The following is a 20,979-nucleotide window of genomic DNA, read 5'->3' on the forward strand; positions in this document are numbered from 1 at the left end:
GTTTGCAAAAAAGCACAATGTGAATACAAACCGCACCAAACGAAAAAAATAAAGTCCATTTTTGGTCCGGACCAAACAATTGGACCAAAGGACTTTCCTGGTCTGAATACACCCTTAATCATACATGTCGAGTTGTACGGATTTTATGCAAATTGCATGGATTTTCCCCCCGTTTTGAAGGGATATGGACACACAGAGCAGTCTCACAGATTTAAAGATACAAATATTGTGGTTCTGAATACATTTTTGCTCATTGCTTTTTTGCTTGTAAAGTTTGCAGACTGCTGTTCCATATGTGTGTGTGTTATCCTTGATTATAGTTTCATTTGATAAAAAAGGCTGGTTTTTGACAGCTGGTCTAATTAGAACAAGAACCAACAGACCAATCAATCCCTGAGTTACACGATGCATTATTAATGCTTTGCTATGAAAGGTAATCAGTATGCATGAATACGGTTGTTGTCACATAAACATCAATGTGTGTGTTTTAATTTCAGTAAACCAGCAACTGCCACTATAAAATGATGCTCATTCGTCCCCAGTCAACATTTGTACGTTGGTGCTAAATGTCCCCCACTCACCCAAACCTCCTGCCCAGCAGAAGTTGAGTTGTTGGAGTTGCTTTCCACAAAAATGAGATGCGTAGCTGTGAGGTACAGCGTGCCGTTCGTGGATTTGTTGCTGAAGCGATCCTGCAGCCGCACCTGCTCCACCTGCGCAGACAAACCGTAAAGTTGAGGTAAAAAATAATAATCAGTGATTCACACGCTGTAAAGTCTGCCTCATTATTTGTGTGTAAACAAATGATTACAAAAACCAGGAACTAGACATTGACCACCGGGCCTTTCCTACTAGTTACAGTGGACTCTATCTGAAGATCAGAGACATTAATGTCCCTCATTTTCACACAAATGTTGCAGTTTATTCAAGCAGATTTTACAACAAGGAGAAAAAAAAGTCTGACCAAAAAAAAATCAAGAAATAAAGATTACTGCATCTTGTCCATCGCTCTAACTCCTTACCTAAAATATTAATGAAAATATAAAGTTTAAATTAAAACAGGTCATATCCTTGGATTCTAAGCTTTTGTTGCAGAACAATGCAGATGCACAAAACGGAAATCATGATTGTAGCTTAAATTGCTGTGCGATTCTTGGTTTTATATCATGATTCACCACACCACCAACTCTGCCCTTGTTGACTCAGACATCCTCTTCCTTCCTGCTGTTCTGGTGTCGTTCTCTGATATGATGCAATGACTTGAGCCTGTCTCCCAGCAACTTGAGGATCCCTGTTTCGTCACAGGCCTCTTAAACATAAAGGAAGTCTGTGTTGTAAGTAAAAACAGCAAGCAAGTAAAAGAGGTAAATTCAGAAAGGAACTTCTTCGCCACTCTGGAGTCTGATCACTGAGCAAAATCATTTACAGTGGGGAGAACAAGTATTTGATACACTGTTGATTTTTCAGGTTTTCCCACTTGCAAAGCTTGTAGATGACTAATTTTTATCGTAGGTACTCTTCAACTGTGAGTGATGGAATCTAAAACAAAAATCCAGAAAAATACAATGTATGATTTTTTAATAATTCATTTCCATTTTATTGTGTGAAATAAGTAAGTAAGTAAGTAAACTTTATTTCTATAGCACCTTTCACAGACACAAACATCACAAAGTGCTTCACAGAAAGCAAAAAATAATTAAAAACAATAAAACAGATCACAGATATAAAAACAACAATTAAAACACAATAAAAAGCACTTCACTAAAACCTGTCTGAATAAAAATGCCTTAAGATGTTTCTTAAGAGAGTCAATAATCTGAACAGTGAAGGGACAGAGGGAGAGCGTTCCAGAGCCTCGGGGCCACCACCTGAAAAGCTTTGTCTCCACGGGTTTTATAATGGGTTCCAGGGACCATCAGCAGCATTTGATTAGAAGACCTCAAAGTCCTGGATGGACAGAGAGGYTTCAGAAGGTCCAGTATGTATTTGGAGGCCTGACCATGAAGTGCTCTGAAAGTTAAAACTAAAATTTTAAAATGACTCCTCAAAGTCACAGGGAGCCAGTGCAGAGAGGCTAAAACAGGTGTGATGTGGTCTCTCAAATAAGTATTTGATACACCAGAAAAATGAAACTTAATATTTGGTACAGAAACCTTTGTTTGCAATTACAGAGATCAGACGTTTCCTGTAGTTCTTGAYCAGRTTTGCACACACTGCAGCAGGGATTTTGGCCCATTCCTCCATACAGATCTCCTCCAGAGCCTTCAGGTTTTGGGGCTGTCGCTGGGCCACACGGACTTTAAGCTCCCTCCAAAGATTTTCTATTGGATTCAGGTCTGGAGACTGGCTAGGCCTCTCCAGGACCTTAAGATGTTTCCTACGGAGCCACTCTTTAGTTGCTCTGGCTGTGTGTTTTGGGTCGTTATCAWGCTGGAAGACCCAGCCAYGACCCATCTTCACTGCTCTTACTGAGGGAAGGAGGTTGTTGGCCAAAATCTCACGATACATGGCCCCATCCATCCTTCCCACAATATGGTGCAGTCGTCCTGTCCCCTTTGCAGAAAAGCATCCCCAAAGAATGATGTTTCCACCGCCATGCTTCACGGTTGGGATGGTGTTCTTGGGGTTGTACTCATCATTCTTCTTCCTCCAAACATGACGAGTGGAGTTTAAACCAAAAAGTTATATTTTTGTCTCATCAGACCACATGACCTTCTCCCATTCCTCCTCTGGATCATTCAGATGGTCATTTGCAAACATCAGACGGGCTTTGACATGCGTTGGCTTGAGGAAGGGCACCTTGCGTGCACTGYAGGATTTTAATCCTTGACGGCGTAGAGTGTTACTGATTGTTTTCGTTGAGACTGTGGTCCCAGCTCTATTCAGGTCATTGACCAGGTCCTGCCGTGTAGTTCTGGGCTCATTCCTCACCTTCCTCAAGATCAATGATGCTCCACTAGGTGAGATCTTGCATGGCGCCCCAGACCGAGGGAGATTTTCCGTTATTTTGTATTTCTTCCATTTTCTAATAATTGCACCAACTGTTGTTGCCTTCTCACCAAGCTGCTTGCCTATTGTCTGTAGCCCATCCCAGCCTTGTGCAGGTCTACAATTTTATCCCTGATGTCCTTACACAGCTCTCTGGTCTTGGGCATTGTGGAGATGCTGGAGTCTGATTGACTGAGTGTGTGGACAGGTGTCTTTTATACAGGTAACGAGTTCAAACAGGTGCAGTTAATACAGGTAATGAGTGGAGAACAGGAGGGCTTCTTAAAGAAGAACTAACATGTCTGTGAGAGCCAAAATTCTTACTGGTTGATAGATGATCAAATACTTATTTCACACAGTAAAATGGAAATTAATTATTTAAAAATCATACATTGTATTTTTCTGGATTTTTGTTTTAGATTCCATCACTCACAGTTGAAGAGTACCTATGATAAAAAATTACAGTCTTCTACAAGCTTTGCAAGTGGGAAAACCTGAAAAATCAACAGTGTATCAAATACTTGTTCTCCCCACTGTATAAATCTCTTTACTGGGAAATGGTTCGTGCATATTTGTCCTTCTCAAATAATCCACAACTTTTTTGGGAGGATCTGCCATGTCTCCATCATTATCAGTAAAATATGTTAATTTTCTTGTTTTGCAATATTCTAAAAGGAGGACTAGTTAGAGGATACACACCCAGTCTGCAGTTAATCACACACTCCAAATTACTCAAGAGTTTTCAAACTATTATTGTTCTCAAGATCAACAAAAATGTGCCACACTGCAGCTGGACATGATGAAACATGTCCCAAGATCCACACCTGAATAAGTGCTCCTTGTCTTTATGAGAGGGATTTTTACATTTGTCTGGTGAAATGTCATCCAAGTCATACAGTAAGAGAATTAGGTTGCAATTTACTTTAATAGGGGGCGGGAACAAATCACAAAAAAGTCTTCTTAGCAGGACAGCCCAGTCAGGAGCAAAACTGTACTGCAGTACTTTGCATTTTAAGAGCTGGCATATAATCTGAGCCATGGAAGAGATTAAAAAGCCAGGAAAAATAAACCCACTGTGGTAACTGACCCAGTTATAAAGCTGTAAATATAATCTTCACACTGACTTCAGATCACTTCTGGTATAGCTCTGTGTTTGATAGGCCCATGTCTCATTGATTCATATGAAGCTTGATTTCTCCTTATGGCTTTCTATTAGGAATTCATTGAGTGGTTTGGCAGCGTAATGTAACATAATGGATAATCAGGGCGTGAACGCAGTAGGAGTTGAGTGAAAGCCTTTTTATATCTGTTTACTTTAGCGAAATAAAACCGCTCATTGATGCTCGTCACGGCTGACAGTTTTAGGCAGCTGGTGACACCTGCTAACCATCACGATACTAGATCGATTACTTCTCATTCAGGCAAATAGTAACACAATAAAGCGTAACACCGTTAAAACTCAACAAAAAAATACTTAAAAAAAATAACCAGGGCCGAGTTGCCGAATGCACCCTATCCGTTTGCAAAAACAAATGTAGCAAGAAGAAATGTTAGCTAACCTTCGGCGTTCGGATATGTTCCATTTCTCTGGCTTGAAAACAGCCGTCAGCGACCGCAACAACTCACAGGACGCCGTCTGGGGATAACCGTATCATTTATTAAAATGATCACAACTGCAGAAATTGCCCCTTTGCTTTTTTTGCCCCAGTGGTAAGATATGAGTTTATTGTCAATCATCTCACTCCTTCGTTTGCATAAAGTTAACTGCCATCACGTTACATCCTACAAGAAGTTTTCAAAATAAAAGAACTGGGTTTTTTTCAATAAAACTTTATTGGATATAAGAAAAAGACAGTGTTTAAACAAGAATCACTTAATGAAATAGTTATTATATATTCATACCACTATATTTAGCCGTCTTTTGTAGTAGCAGACGTTTGTAATGGTTTGGAAGTGAAATGTCTAAGTCTACTTTGTCTTTTGATTTGACTATATTTCATAATAAAGCTATTCTTATTGAAGTTGTACTGTTTTAGGTACAAAAATATATAAAATTTTCACAAAAAGTGACATAAAAATCCAAAACTTTAAGGGACTTGGAATGGTTCACTATGATTTCTGAGTTCAAGCTTAGTGACTCGTTTTATTTTGAAAGCAATACCAGAAGTAGACATGCTGAGTCCGTAAAGCGTCAATTGACGCAAAGCTAGCGGGGAAATGTAGTTCATAAAACGTTTACCCAAAATGCACTGCACATAACATAGCAGGCGGGTAATAGGAAAAGTCGTACCATGCTGAAAGTGCGTTAATTGGGATGTTTGGACTTAGAGAAACGATTGAATTATTTTTAAATCTTCGTAAAACTGAAGTCGAATAGTTCTGCACTCATCTGAAAACGAACACATTTCCGTCCAAGTATGTTCTGAGCAAAGGAAAGACCGCGGATTTGGCCCACACGCGAGCGTGAAGGCTAGCTGACGTGCGATGTTGCGTCGAGTTCGTTTATGCTTTTCTTTCGCTTTTGAAGTCTAAAAGAGCCTGTCGATTGTGGACGTGAACCTCCTGTGCGAAAAATGTCTGGTTTTAACTTTGGTTCGGGGACTCTAGGTTCCACCAACACGGGTGGTGGATTCGCATTCGGAACCGCAACAAGGTAGTACTTGTTTTAGCCGACTTGGCTAACGTTAGCATAGCCTAATGTTAAAAAAGTGAGTTACGGTTTGCTGCTTAACTTGGATGAAGCAGTTGAAAATCTGTCAGAATATTTGTGTGAATAAATGTGAATTTGTAAAAGTACTGATTATTTGCTGATGGCCTTATTTAGAGAAGAACCATAAATTTGATATTAATTTTGAAACTGAAGGTTTTGATTCTGATTATAATGTAATTAGTTTTCTTCTACCATGCCTTTTACAATATTCTGTAATATATTATGTCTTTGGTGACATTAAGAGAAATATAATTGTGGCTGAAGTTACTGTCTTTTCTGTCTGCAGTGCTCCTGCTCCCAGTACCGGTGGCTTTTCTTTTGGAACTCCTCTTGGATCAGCAGCTGCTGCCCCAGTTTCCACCACCAGCTCTATTGGTCTAGGAAGCAGTCTTTTCGCTCAAAAACCTGCGGGAGGACTTTCTTTTAATACAATTACTTCAAGTAATATAAAAACACACACACGTAGAAAAATACCACGAGCTGTCATTGTGATATGTATAAAAAAATGTGTTAAAATGATCAGCTTGTTGTTGAACATGTATTTACTTTTATGTTGGGATGTTTTTCTCTTTCAGCTGCTTCTGCACCCACTACTGGCCTTACGTTAGGTGTGTTTCTGTTTCTAATGCATTTGAGCTAATATGTATTAATGTGAAACATTTTAATTAAAGTATTCCCCCCTTTTCTTCCAATCCAATTTGTTTCAGGTGCCCCAGCTGTTACATCTGCTGCCACTGGCTTTAGTTTAAGTTTCAACAAGCCGACTGCCTCAGCGACCCCCTTCTCCCTCACCACCGGTACCAGCTCCTCTACTGCAGGGTCAGGCTTAACATTTGGCTCCGTCTTGACCTCTACAGCCCCACAGCAGCCTGCAGCCCCGGGTTTCACCCTCGGCCTTGGCGGCACAGCCATCTCCACAGCAGCCTCAACGGTGCCGTCACTGGGCTTAAGTTGTTTTTCCAGCACTGGAACCACAGGTTAGGATGCTAATATTCATTTCTCAGTTTTGCACAGTGTTGGTATAGTGTTCAAACTTTTGTGTTTACTTGTCGTTTGCAGGTTTGGGTCAGCCAACTCTTGGAGGAGTTGGGTTAACCTTGGGGTCTCTATTGGCTACCTCCACAGCAGCGTCGGCTGCTCCTGCTCCAAGCATCGGTCTGGGTGGCGTCGACTTCAGCACCTCCTCTGAGAACAAGAGCGCCACATCATCCGGAACCAATGCACAGTACGTTCTGCTAACATAAATTAACCATAAGTATTTGTCAAAATGCCAAACCTGATTTTGTTACCCAATGCGACCCATATCAGATTTTTTTCATGACAGTCTGAATATGACAAATCTGAAAATGTATTTATTTAATATATATAATATAATAGTAATAATTAGAGCAAGATTATATATATATATATATATATATATATACTTTAACATCTGTGAGATGGGGTGAGCAGATTGTTCCATGTAAAAATGATGCTAACCTCGAGTTGTGCAGTTTAAATCTTGTAACTCCACACGTCTTCAGCTACAGAACAGAAGTCCAGTTGCTTTGCCTTTTTTTATGTCCTGGATAACTCAGAATCGACAGGAACATATAGCTTTAATCGGCTCTGTTTGCACAACAGCTTCAGAATCGACATGCTAACAAGTAGCATCCGTATTTATTTTCTAAACGACGTGTTCATTGCAACTTCACGTCATCGTCCGCGCATGTGGGCTGTGGAGAGTTCCCAGTGGAGTCTGATGGAAGTCGCATTTAAAATTTAATGTGAATGTTGAAGGAAAAAAAATCATTTAAAATAAAAATCTGAATTGAGCATTAAGAGCTGCAATGTGCACTTTGTGGTTTCTCATCTTCCACTTCTTTTGGCTGTTCCATTTTCAAGGGTTGCCACAGCAAGTCACCCTCCTCCATCTCACTCTGTGCTCTGCATCCTTTACAATCTATTATCTGTAATCTTTCTTTTCATGCTGGTGCTGTAAAAGTAATATTCTTTCTCCCTCTTTCAGGGACAGTAAAGCTTTAAAAGATGAGAACTTGCCCCCATGCATTTGCCAAGATGTTGAAAACTTTCAGTAAGTGTTTGATGCACATTTGTTACTACACTTGTTAATGTCAACTGCAAAGAACTTTCTATTATTTAGCTTCTTGCTTTGTTTTTTTTTTTTTTTGCAGAAAATTTGTAAAAGAGCAGAAGCAGGTTCAGGAGGACATCAGCAGGATGTCATCAAAGGCAATTTCAAAAGTCCAAGATGACATCAAAAGCCTCAAGCAGCTCCTGTCTGTGTGCGCCAGCGCTCTGCAGCGCCAGGCTCTGGCCATAGACAAGCTGAAGTTCGAGACTGCGCAGGTACAAAAGTGAAATAATGCATGTTGTAAAGTCAACACATGCTGTCTAATATTTAGGTTGAGGTGAATATTATTTTTCATTGTTTTTAAGGAGCTGAAAAATGCTGACATTGCTCTGCGCACTCAGAAGACCCCTCCTGGACTTCAGCATGAAAACACAGCTCCATCAGAGTAAGCTTGAGTTAATGTCCAACAGTTTTAGCAAATCAAAAGCAACTATGAAAAACTGCTTTGAAGCTGGTCTGTCAGTATTTTTATTTTATTTTTTTAATGGGGATGCACCGATGTGAAAATTTCAGCCGATATCCGATATTGTTATTGGTGTTGTGGCTGATAAACGATATTTACAAATATTGAAGTGTAACCCCCCCCCGTGAAAAGATAACTCCACCCCAAGGCGAAATTTGAAAAATGCATCAAAGTGGGTAGTGGAGGGGGTGTGGGTAGGGGAGGGTGGGTTAGAGAGCGGAGGTGTGGCCAGGACGAGAGAACGTAACAGCCTCAGCTGAGCTGTCCGCCTCACACTGCACCAGTCTCGGACAGAGGAGTGGAGCGCTCCGCGACAGCCTGACATAAAAAAATAAAAAGCATACAGCGGCAGCTGCTCACAAGATGCTAGTTTAAATCAGGAATAAAAGTGTTTGGTCTTGGTTGACTGAAGTTCGGTCCATTAGGGCTGCAGCTGCTCCACTGTCTTTCTGCCTTTTTTCCCTCCTCCCCTCCCGCTGTGTGTGTGTGTGTGTGTGTGTGAAGAGAGAGCAACGCAGCAGTCAGCTCTCCCCACCTGAGGCTGAAGGTCAACAGACAATCATGCTAAGCTTGCTAACTGTTCCACCCTCTGACTGCTGCAGGGGCGTGTCTTAGAGAGAGGCTTTTATACCAGAACACAGCCGCTGTGACGAAACCGTGGAGAAGACACGTCACCGTGGAGAGCCGTTAACCAATATGCAAATTAGCCTGCAGTACCACTGCTCTACCCATATGAGCAGCAAAAASACGTTTTTAGACCAAATRTTACAGATTTGAACAAATACGCACAAAAGCATCAAAATTAGCACAGAAACAGTACTATATAACATTTTAGACACATTCTAGACAGTTTATCAGCTAAAAAAAAGTTAATTTTGGGGTAAGTTTCTCTTTAAACAAACACACAATTTATATTATACATATACACACAAACACACCTGGATCTTTTTTTGATATCGTAAATAAACGACCGGACCTCTGACATGGCTCTCTACTTCAGTTATTCCTGGCTGCGCAGCGTCAGTATCACTATCACCATCAAACAGATACCACTCGACCAAACACTTTGCCTACCAAAACAAAAACGCAAAGCTAAAGAATGGAAAATCAATATGGGACATTAATATCAGCTTCGTTTTATAAATCGGGCCGATAACGATAATCTAAAAATGACCAATATCAGCCAATACCGATTTTAATGCCGATATATTGTGCATCCCTACTTTTTAAATAATGCCATATTTCTTGGCCTCTTTTTTTTTTTTTTTTTTTTTTTTTATCTGGAGCCATAGACTATTAAATACAATAAAATTTTTTGTCATGAAGCCACAGGCTGTTTTTGTCGTCCTCCAACTTTCAGCTGATATTTAATTTGGAATAACAGGTTTTATTCTTTTGTGTTTGTCTGATTAGTTATTTTCGCAGCTTGGTGGATCAATTCGAGGTGCAGCTGCAGCAGTACAGGCAGCAGATAGAAGAGCTGGAGAATCACTTGACGACGCAGAGCAGCRGCTCACACATCACCCCTCAGGGTAAGCGTGTGTTTGTCAGATTTGACCACATTTCTAATTAATCTGTGTTTGGGCTGGGTAAAAAAAAATCTATTTAATCGATCTTGGATCGATTTCATTTAAATTTGGGGAAATCGGTTCACCAGGCATGAGATCAATTCTTCCCCATGGCGTCTTATGTGCGCACGTCTGAAACGCAGTTCTATATTTTGTCTTTCCTGGCTTGCCGTATGTTTACATCCAGTTGACGTTCAGTGATAACATTAGCTTTCAATAACAAGTTGTCTGGAGCAAAACAAAAGAAACTAAGGAATCACTAACGTTATCAGCCGATTCTCAGCAGAACTTAAAGCTAACAGAGACCATGGGGACTTTGGTTTGCAAAGATTTGTGCTTCTACATGGTAGAGAAAACGAAGCTCTGACGAGCAGCTCGTTAGGCGCTCAAACCAAACTGTATGTAAACTTCTGACTGAAAGTATTCTCCACAGCATGTTTAAGACAATATTCTAATAAAATTGTTTAGCTTTGTTACCAATATTATTTTTAAACTTTAAGAAACGTCTTAACGACGTGAAATGTATCATTTGTTTTAATAAGGTATAAGTTTTAATAAGTTATACTGAACATAACAGAAGCTAACAAACATTACAAATATACAGTTTTCGTTCACTCAGAGTGGGCAGAAGTATATTTATATTAGACCACCTCTTCTCCTGCAACCTTATTACATCACTTCTTATTAAGAAAATTAATAATTTCTTAAAAATGAATTCCTCCAACAGCACTGTCACCTGTAATTCCTTTTTACCTCAAAATCTTTTAAGCTTTGGACAGATTTCTTTCAAGATTAAACTGTTTAATATAAAGGTTTGTTCTTATGGTGCGGAGAAAAAAGAGTGATATTGTATTTTACAACACAATTGAACCATTTTTATTATTTAAGAGTAGAGCAGATCGRATCGTGATTAATCAGGGTTCCTGTGAATTCTTAAAGTTTTAAAAGGCATTGAATTTATCAATCCAAAAATAAGGCCTTAATTAACCTTAAAAGATCTTAAATCAATCTTTCAAAGGTCTTAAAAATGTTAACACGTTGCACATAGGATGACTAGTTCATCTCAAATATTACAATAATTGATAACGTTTATTTGTTTTTTAAATAATTGAACGAATGCCTCTTACAGTTCGTTTTGTTTAAAAATAAATGTTTGGCTAAAATTGTTGCTAACTGGGTTTTTTTCATTTGTGTGCATTGTGAAGTCGGTCTTAAATTTCATTTCAAATGACATTAATTAAGTCTTTAAAAGTCTTAAATTTTACTTGCCTTGAGCTGTAGGAACCCTGTTAATGGATTCAGAACCTTATGAATCGAAATCGAATCGATCTAGAGATGGCCGTGATACCCAGCCCTAATCTGTATATTTTAGCTTAACATGAAAACTAATGATTGCAATACGGTGCAGCTAAAAATGACAATGAGCTTCATGCAAGAACATGTTCGTATCCTTATCCTAAATTTCTCTTACTTTTGTTCGTACGAAGGGTTAGTACGAACATGTCACGTCAGATTCAACAAACTCTTCTATCTTCAGGAAAAGTGTGTAAATGAGCTGCGTAAATTCCAGCTGCTCGTGTACGCGAGAGGAGATTAGCATAATTACCACCCCAAAAACACCATATAAGGCTATGTTTCCTGCCCCACATACAAGGAAGTGTCCATTCATGAAAATGACCGCGATAATTAAAAAACTTTTTACGAGTTCAGAGATTGAAGTCCGTCTGTCAGAGATCCAGAAAAGAAAATCTGTCATTTTTAGCAGGTCAGCTGTGGAATAAAAAGAGCTGCTAAAAGTATAAACAACTGTGTTAAATCATTTTCATTTATTCAGAAAACACAGCGCTGCGCGCCGTACCCCACCCCCCGCGCGGTCGCAGGTGGTCTCAGATGCGGGTTCGAAATAAGCATTTTAAAATGTTTTCAAAATATGTCTGGCACTGTGGAGAAAACCCAGGACTCACTGGAGGGATTATGTATCCCCTCTGGCCTGGGAACGTCTCGGAGTCCCCCAGGATGAGCTGGAAGGTGTCGCTGGGGAGAGCGGGGTCTCTCTGCTCTGGCCCCGCACCCGATCCTGGATAAGCGGCAGAAAACGGACGAACGGACAATTTATATTGTTAGTCTAAATTATTACATTTAAAATTATAACTCTAATTCAAGCAGAATAGCCTATTGTCAACATAGTTATGGAGTGTAATTTATTTTCAACTCAAAATATCTTCAAACTAACGAAATATAAAGTTATTAGTGAAGAAAATCCATCTGGATAACAGCAGACTGACTGCTCGTAAAATATACGACAGGTCTGGACCACTCGTGAATTTTGTTCGTATCTGAAAAAAATCTTAGAATACGAAAACATTGGTGAATGTTACAAATTCTCCTAAATCACTCGTACGCACAACTTAAGAACAAATCTGTGCGTACGAACGGTTCTTGCATGAGGCCCATTGAGTTTAAAAATAGTGAGATTTATTTGTTTTAGTGGCTATTTTTTCTAATAAGTCCTTTTTTTCTTTTAGCTTCAGTTTTTTAATGCATTTCAAACATTCTAACCGACTGTGTGTTTTTATTTTCCAGATCTCACTCTAGCCATGCAGAAATTATACCAGACATTTGTTGCACAGGCTGCTCAGCTTCAATCTGTTCATGAGAATGTAAAGGTCAGTTTTTTTCCACTTCATGCATTGTTTAAAAATGATATTTTAATCAAGTCCTGGACAAGAAGCATTTCATGGACTTTGTTTTATTTTACAAAATGTACTTTTCCCCAGATTTTCATGCTTAATCAGTGATTTTTCAATTGTCTTTCCTTTGTCCTTCATGTCCTCCTCTGCATCTTTCTAATGACTTCCACAACAGATTTTGAAGCACCAGTACCTTTCCTACCGCCGAGCCTTCCTGGAAGACTCCACAGACATCTTCGAGTCCAAACGGGCGTCTGACAGGAAGTGGCAGAGCGCGCCGCGGGTCACGACCGGGCCCGCCCCGTTCTCCAGCGTACCCAACGCAGCAGCTGTTGCAATGGCAGCCACGTTGACGCAACAACAGCAGCCAACTCCAGGTCTGACTGCCTTCAAGTTCTAGAAAGTTCTCTTCCTCCTCCTCCTCCTGGCCCTATTCATGATACTAAATAAGGAAAAGGAGAGTTTTATTTCAAACGATGTTGTGAAAAGGACAGAATGATTGTTTTAACTGTGTGGCATTTTGGTAGCAAAAATGCTGAAAGAGTGCCAGACAGGATTATTCAAAACATGTATATGGCGGTAGGTTTTCTATGCTTTCTGTTTTGAATGTTATCACTTGGTGGCGTTGGAGTTCAAAGACGTTTGCTGTGATTTAGATGTAGTTATCAAACATACTCTGATCAGTACAAATATTTTTCCAAACTGTAGGTTTTTCATGTAATTGGGGAGGGAGGATGGTATCTAAGACAAACTTACCAGAATGTATTTTTTTCTTGGTTGGACATTCAAGTCTGTCAGAGTTCAAATGAGCTTACTTCATATTCAAAACCAGAACTTTGTATTTACCAATATTTGAAGCACACAGCTTGTTCAAGGTCAAAACACGATTTAGAGAAACCTCGCTCTTAATAATTGTTGTAAATAATTAAATCAACTTGAATTTGAGCTGGAAAACAACTGGACTCAAAGTGTAATGTTTGCTAAAATTGCTTGTTTGAAAGGCAAATAATTGCAGTTTTATTCAAAATTTTCTTATTAACAAAGCCCGACTTTTTAATATGTTAATTAAAAATTCAGATTTATTACAGTTTTAAATGGATTAAAACCTGGCAGTGGATATTTTTGGGGGGTTGTTTGTGCTTTGGTAATTGGTCTATCTGGTTAATCTCTCTCTTTTCATTCTCAGACTTAAGACGTAAAATCTTAATTGAAATGTTTTAAAGCAATATTTGAACTGGACAGGATTGTAAAGGTGAAGTTTAACAGCTGTAACTTGACAAACTCAAATCAAACCTAGTTTTATTTACATGTTTCTGCTGCTTTTCACAAAGATTTCTTTAAATGTGCTCAGACTGTTATCAAATTAAATCTTACAGTGAGTGTGGCTTTTGGTTAGGGAAAATCTGTGAAAAAGCTTTCATCTTTGCTCATAAAGCTGGACACATGACAGTTTTTGTATAATCATTCGATTTATTGTATTTAGTGCCAAAGGATCCATTACTTTGTCATTATTAACACATAAAAACACTTCACAAGTAAGTCGTGTAACTACAGCTAAAGGTATGATTAACTTGTGTGGTAAAAGTGCCTGCTTCAGATAGATTTGTTGTTAAATTCAATTTTTTTCTTATCAAACCAATTCAGTATGATTATTTTTGCTCATTTGTTTTAATTGTGGCTGTATTTGCCATCCAGTTGCAGTTTTAACAAACTAWTTTTAACTCATGGCAACTTTTATTCTGTGTGAAATCATTTATACAATTTAGCAGGAATGCCATCATTATTGTTATAGTCTTTAAAAAGTGACACACTTCATTGATTGACTACGCACAATCACAAGATGTATTTATTTACTTATTTATTTTAATTGTGCTTGACCATTTGCTGGCCTGAAACAATTAATTGGAGTATTATTGCCAGTGTTAAAGCAGATAAAACACTAAACGGGCAGCTGGCTGACACTTCTCCAGTGGTTAGTTGACCTGGCATTGTTTGAACTTCTCTAGACAGAAAATGAAATGTGCCAAAAGACTCAGGACTGAAAAATAGAAATCGTGTTTAAACTTGAAGAACCTGATCACATATTGCAGATCTAATTGAAGCTATGTGGTGAAGTAATGTTGTGATCATACAGCTGAACTTAATTTTTTTTTTTTGGGGGTGGGGGGGTGTATTTATAAGTATAGTACTGTGAAAAAGTCTTCAAGTCCTCTTATTTTTAGTTTACTTCCAAGAATCYAGACTTTCTTGTACTCTTTAATACGTCACAATCAGTAGTTCTTTGGGCTTTCAAAGTTTTTTTGGTGGATTTTGGCTGCTTTTCACTCATTTTCAATCTGACCATTTTCAGATTTTTTTTTCTTTGTTAATCCACTTAAATCTGATCGATGAGTGATTTAACTGTAAAAAGACTCAAACTCAAGGAATGAACCAGTGTTTCTTCAACACATTAACATACAACTTACTGAAAAACAGTTTAAATTCAATCTTTAGTCCCTCTTCTACTATCTTGGCGCACAACTTGTTTCCATTTCTTTAGTTAAATCCATAATTTTACTTAAGTTAGCAGTTTGACAAACAACAGTTTAACGTTTAGGATGAATAAGGTGGTTCATAAAAAATTGTCCGAAAGCATGTGACACAAACGACCTGATGTTCCCAAAGTTGGATTCAAGGCCAAAAAATGCTAATTTGGATGTCCTGAGATGTTCTCAAACATCTATCCGTTATGTGGCATCCATTCTTTTCTGGGTCGTAGGGGTTCACTGTTACAGARATGGGGTACAGCCTGGACAAGTTGCAAGTYTATCACAAGCCTGATCTCAAACAGATCAACAAAAGATTTGTACTAGCATACAAAAGTTTGGGTACCASTGGGAGTAGATGATCAACTGAAGGATGATGCAACTTTCAGATCTTCTCTGGTCTTTGCTAGACATTTTTCCTCTGTTTCTCCAAGACATCATTTACAAATGCTGCAAGATGGTGTTTTAGGCCTGACACTTTGTCCTAACCGCTCTACACTGTCTCGTTCTGGTACATGGATTTGACRGAAAATGAGTGAAAAGCGAAATCCAACAAAGAAAGAAAGAAAGCCATTGATCAATACCATTTTAAAAGACCACCTAAAGTTTGTCTTTTCAAAAACAAAGTAAAAAGAAAAGTTGKTGGTGGTTAAAAGCTTTTGCACAGTACTGTGCATCATTGAATGTGAACAAAGTTTTGACCTCCATCTCAGTGTTTTGGTCCTCTCGCAACAAGGCCATGCCACTGTTACTTCATGAAAGCTATTTCTCCTAAGGGCTACTGTTGGTATGACAGTGACAGTTTGTTTTACACTCAGTTCCTTTTAGTGACTGTAGAATAAAAGTGCTCTTCACAAGTTATAATTTTATGTAGTTTTTTAAATGATATAGTACTCTCAGTGGACTAGGATACATTTAAATTTTAATTTTAATTTTTTTGTGGAAAATCTTGTGCTGATCTGATTCTGAGTCTGTTGAACAATTTCGTAATAGTTTTGAAGAAGACAGGTTTTGTTGATCATACTGGTCCACATGTTGGATCCATTGGTGCCAAATGGARCAGGCCTTGTGGGAGGAATCCAAACTGTTTTGGAATGCGAGGACAGACTGTTTCTTATAGAGATAACACTCAGATTAGTGATTAAAATAGTGATTTCTCTAAGCTTATGAACAGAAAAGTGTTAGTATTGCTGTTGGTTTTTGTGGTTATTGGTGGGCCCAGCTTAGTTCATTCTCTAAGACTGAAATTACTCTATATGAAGAAAAAATCCCTCTGCTATGGACATCTCATTCCTTTGTTAAAAACACTAGTCATTTTTTAGGATTTCCACTTAGTTTTGGGTCAGACAGGAATCTAACAAATCTCTTGTCTAGAATTTTCACCTTTTTGTTCAGTTTTCTTTGACCTCTAACATTGTCTTCCACATTTCTGCAGTCACACTGGGCACAGTAACACTTAAAAGTGCATTGGTCGGTCAGCCTTACAACGTATTATTATTCTATGTACTAGTGGTATGTAAATGCTGTATTATTCTTGAATGCCACCAGAACAGTAGGAGCAATCCCATATACCTCTGTTTTTTTACAAAGTGAAGGAATAAATGTGACTTTTATTGTTATCATTTTTACAATGGGCACAAATGTGTCCACATTTCTTAAGTCACTGGGTTAATATAAGAGTCACGATTCACATGTGGTGTTCAGGTAATTCCTTTTGTTCATGTTTGCAACAAAACTCAAAAATGCGATTGGCTGTAACAGACTGTTTTGAATGTTGACCCTTATTTTTGAACCTGTTTTTATTGTTCTTTGTATTTTGTTGCCTTTTTACATGAGTTTTTGTGTTTGGCTTTTTTTTTTTTTTTTGATAAATTTTGGCACAAGCAATGTGATATTGAGTCTAAAGAATCCCAGGATGCTTGCCACTAAGCTCAGTTAAGTCACGCCTGATCCGACAAAAGTTAGACCCTGTAAACATTGGTCGATTTTTATAAAATACCTTCCACCACCAATACAGTAGCTGTCAATATAACTAATACACTGGTGAAAGTTGTTTAGACAAGCTTCTGTTTTATATAGTGTTTCTTTTTTGTATGACAAAGTTACACTGAAACATAATCATAATTACTAATCCCCCCCTTTTTTTTCATTTCTGAAATTTTGAGTGCTTTCACAGTGTGTTTTACTGTATATATTCAAAGCCTGTTGATGCAGTACATTTATATATAAATATATATATTATGGTGTGCCTTTTGAAGCTATATACAATACAGGTACGTGMATTTGTTTGAAGAGCTTAGATGGGGAGGCTTTGCTAATTCATTCTCAGAAAGCTTGAACATTTGGAAACTTGTCGAATGCAGTAGCAGTTTAGCCAATTACAGCCAAATCTGTTCTTTGTGTTTTATGTAAGTGCAAATAAGTTGACAATAAATCAGTTTTTAAACAAAGAAACATTTGTCCTGATTTCTTTCGACCGAATATGAATGAGTAATTAGACTTTTCCCAAATCTGATCAGATTATATAAAGAACTGCATAGATGAGAATAAAAATAGACAAGTTTCTGAGTGAAAGAACTAGCAAAAATTCCTCCAATTGTAATCAGCCTAATAGCTGATGGCTTAAAATCTATTTTTAAAACTTTTGAAGTACCTATGCTGTAAACAGCTGGTGTATAATGTGTTCCCTATTTAAAGGTAGCTAATGTTAAAATATTTAAAATAGTCTTCATGCTGCTACATTTTGGTGTTAATGTAAAATGCAATGTATACATTAAATGACAGAATTCATTTTTATATAAAAAATAAACATTTTGAAGTATTTTATTGAGATAGATGTGGAAAAACAATAGTAAAACGTGCTTTCTTTGTGCCTTAGGGACCCAGGCGCCCTTGGGGGCAGGGTTTGGAAACCCCTTTGCAGGCARTAGCTTGGGCACTTCTACCCTGGGAGGTACTGCCTCTGCCTCTTGTCATGGTTATTCTTTATTTATTTTTTTAATAACCATTTTTTAAAAATATTTTCCTTGCATAGTTTGCTTTTATTTAAAATCTCGGGCAGCTTTTTTTTTTAGGGTTGTTAGCTTGTGTAACCGTAGATTGCTTGTAAATGAGTGTGAAGATGAATGGCGCCGTATTCTCTTTCCATTCTTTCATACGCGTGGTAAAGTGCACTCACACCAAAGTCCTGGATGACATAAATCAACTTGGAGAGGAGGAATTTGGCTGAAACCTGTACGAGTTGGTCACAAATTCAATTTGGGTCGGCAGCAGGTGGTTTGAGCGCACAGTGTCGGTGTGTTTCTTTGGTGGTGCTTTTGCCTCTTTCCTCCCTTTCGGCCTTTTGCTTTGCTCTGATTTCTCATTCGAAGCTAAAGCTGTATACATTCCGGTTTTTCGGTGTTTTTGCTTGCTCGTGCCTGCCTGCGCGCCCCCCCCTGAACCCCTGCTCCCCCGTGTTCTCMGTGCAGTCTGTAGCTCAGTCTGACTTCCGTGTCGCTCTCTTGCACAGGTTTTGGTGGTGGGCCAGGATTTGTTGGGGTGGGCACGGGGGGTTCTTCTTTCGGCTTCTCCACCAGTAAGCCCACAGGAGGCAGTTTAAGCGCAGGTACTAACAGCTACATATATCTTTAAGCAAGATTGTTGAGCAACATTAATATCACATCTGTGCTCAGTCTGCTTACCCTGCATTTATCTCTAAAAACTTTTTTTTTTTCATCGGTTTAACTTTTCATTTTGCTTTTCTTCTCTAGGTTTCGGCGGCAGCAGCAGCAGCTCTGGCTTTAACTTTAGCAACCCCGGCATCAACCAGTCCGCAGGCCTGACCTTTGGTGTGTCCAACCAACCGACGGCTGGCTTTGCTACCGGAGCACCTCTTCTCCAGCTGAAGAAGCCCCCTGCTGGTAATAAAAGGGGCAAGAGATAGAAATGGGGGTGGGGGAAAGACAGGAAAGGTGGGACACAGCAGCTGACCGGCTAGGCGCTTGTAGCAAGTAAGGCCAGGCTTTGCAAAAGAGCTTAGAAGAAGTGTTAAAATGATTTATCACCCAAACACAGAACAATAAGTGTGAGTTTAAAAAAAAAAAAGATGCCAGAGCTGAGGTTGGATCTATGATGAAACAAAATAACTATGTTGACTATTTGAAATTATTTTCATTTTTTATGCAAACTCAACTTAGGGGGAAAAAATGCTATTGATCATTATGCGTTATGTTTATGTCAGAAGTCTACATTAAACATTTATTCAGTTTTTTTTTTTTACATTGGATTTTAGTAATGCAGCTAGACTTGTTGTTTATGCTCAGTTACTTTGACGTGAACAGGAAATGGAAGTGTCCTATAAGATGAAGACTTCTTATCAAGTCTTAGTTCAGGTGGTATCTCACTGGTTTGTGACGCTGGAGCCGAGCTGACCATTTAAAACTGACTCGATGTGAGAAAATCTGAAAGTTTTCAGATGCAGTCACTGATTTTGTGTTTGCAGCAAAGTGACCACGAGGCCACGCTTTGCAGGTCTTGATGTATTGTAGGCCGTGCATATTGATTTATTGCCCACAGTGGTCTGTTTTGTACCCAAATTGGCCTCTGCTGATCTAGTGGAGTACACTTTTGAAACGAAGAGGCAGATTTTGACCAGTAATTTTTTTTTAATAATTATTGCCCTGCAGTTTTTTTGTATCCTTCAAATACAAAAAGTCAAAGAAAACATATTTATATTTAAGAAAATTAGCATGATACACATGATTTTACCCATTTTGTCTCATAACTGGCCTATTTTCTCTTGAATTTGGCTCAGCAAAGTGAAACAGGAAGTGACATCAAAGGGGAACTCTTAAGAAAAGAATCTCTCTAGACTTTGTTTATTGAAGCAATCTTATTTAAACTCTTCATCTCACTGATAGTGACTAAATAATCAGATTAGTCTCTAATTATTGTAGCATCGCTCTGTTTACATGCAGATTTTCCCCTTTGACATCACTTCCTGTTTCTTCACATGCAAATATCTCAACAAATGTTCATCTTAACGTTATGAAATTTGTTTTTGCAATAGGTTATCAATGTTCTCTTTCCAAAAATGCATCCACGTTTATTACAAAAATTTGATGTCACAGACACTTTAAGACTAGAGCATGTTTTCTGTCAGAGGGGGAGACTCTTATAAAAGCTGTTGGCCATCCAGTCACCAGCCGTTGCAGCCTAGTGAGATACCACCTTWATCCTTCAAAAGGTGAACTCAAGTCAGAACCGGTCACTTACAAAGAAAAATGGAACTCGTTTTTTAAATTTCACATTAAATCAAACAGTTTTCTACTCACCGTCTTCGTTTGTGTGAAAGTACTTAAGAGAATGCCAGACAAAAGCCCAGCAGGTTCGGTTACAAATGGTTTTGTTCACTTATCCTTTTTTTTAGATATCGTTTTTAGTCTGAATGTTGTACAATATGAACCTGCTTTTGAGTCTTGAAATGTCTGACAAAGTCTCTCAATCAGCAAACTTTAAAGCTTCTCAAAAATGTCTCTGCCCAAGTCTTTTTCAGAGAAAACTAAAATAAGGAGAGTAAGCTGAAGAAATAATGTTTGGAAACAGTGGCGTGTCTGTCTGAAAGTGTCTTTGTGGAGGATTATCTGATTGTAGACCGAGGGTTTAAGAAAAAAACTGTCCAGGGAGGGGTTTTAGGGAAGCACAATTTTTATTTTTGTATTAMGTAGTAAAAGAGTTGAGATTCAGGATGAGTATAAGACTAACATCTTGGGATTTTCTATTGTCAAGTCCACAAAATGTGTTGGACTGAAGTCATTACAGACTAATGTCCATTTCTGTTGKTTAATGGTTTCTTTTGGACATGATGTGTTCATGCTTGTGCACCACTATAATGTAAGAACTTGGGAAAGAAAACACTGT

The 20,979-nt window shown here is 38.4% G+C and overlaps 2 protein-coding genes across 6 annotated transcripts in view; one reads left to right on the plus strand and one right to left on the minus strand.

Annotated features, from left to right (window-relative positions):
* Positions 1 to 4,733, minus strand: part of mtmr6 (myotubularin related protein 6) — a gene marked incomplete in the record, with an annotated part of 21,204 nt that extends 16,471 nt beyond the window's left edge. Inside the window, 2 exon segments of the mRNA XM_014008476.1 lie at positions 582 to 713; positions 4,548 to 4,733. Coding sequence (XP_013863930.1) covers positions 582 to 713; positions 4,548 to 4,571 — 156 coding nt within the window.
* A 490-nt stretch (positions 4,734 to 5,223) lies between these two features.
* Positions 5,224 to 19,391, plus strand: nup58 (nucleoporin 58). 5 transcript variants are annotated; one of them, XM_014008478.1, is made up of 14 exons: positions 5,224 to 5,641; positions 5,985 to 6,139; positions 6,274 to 6,306; positions 6,406 to 6,675; positions 6,758 to 6,923; positions 7,707 to 7,772; positions 7,873 to 8,047; positions 8,138 to 8,217; positions 9,709 to 9,827; positions 12,447 to 12,529; positions 12,729 to 12,930; positions 17,957 to 18,031; positions 18,590 to 18,685; positions 18,831 to 19,391. In XM_014008478.1, exons 1-14 carry the CDS (start codon positions 5,562 to 5,564, stop codon positions 19,001 to 19,003), a joined length of 1,773 nt encoding a protein of 590 aa, XP_013863932.1. In that variant the 5' UTR covers positions 5,224 to 5,561; the 3' UTR covers positions 19,004 to 19,391. The 5 variants fall into 5 exon arrangements, with proteins under 5 accessions (XP_013863932.1, XP_013863936.1, XP_013863934.1 ...); XM_014008482.1 differs by lacking the exon at positions 18,590 to 18,685 and adding an exon at positions 18,248 to 18,312 and having other exon boundaries at positions 5,225 to 5,641; positions 18,831 to 18,855; XM_014008480.1 differs by lacking the exon at positions 18,590 to 18,685 and having other exon boundaries at positions 5,225 to 5,641.
* Positions 19,392 to 20,979: the final 1,588 nt, after the last annotated feature.

This window comes from Austrofundulus limnaeus, unplaced genomic scaffold, assembly GCF_001266775.1.
Source record: "Austrofundulus limnaeus strain Quisiro unplaced genomic scaffold, Austrofundulus_limnaeus-1.0 Scaffold50, whole genome shotgun sequence".
NCBI lineage: Eukaryota > Metazoa > Chordata > Actinopteri > Cyprinodontiformes > Rivulidae > Austrofundulus > Austrofundulus limnaeus.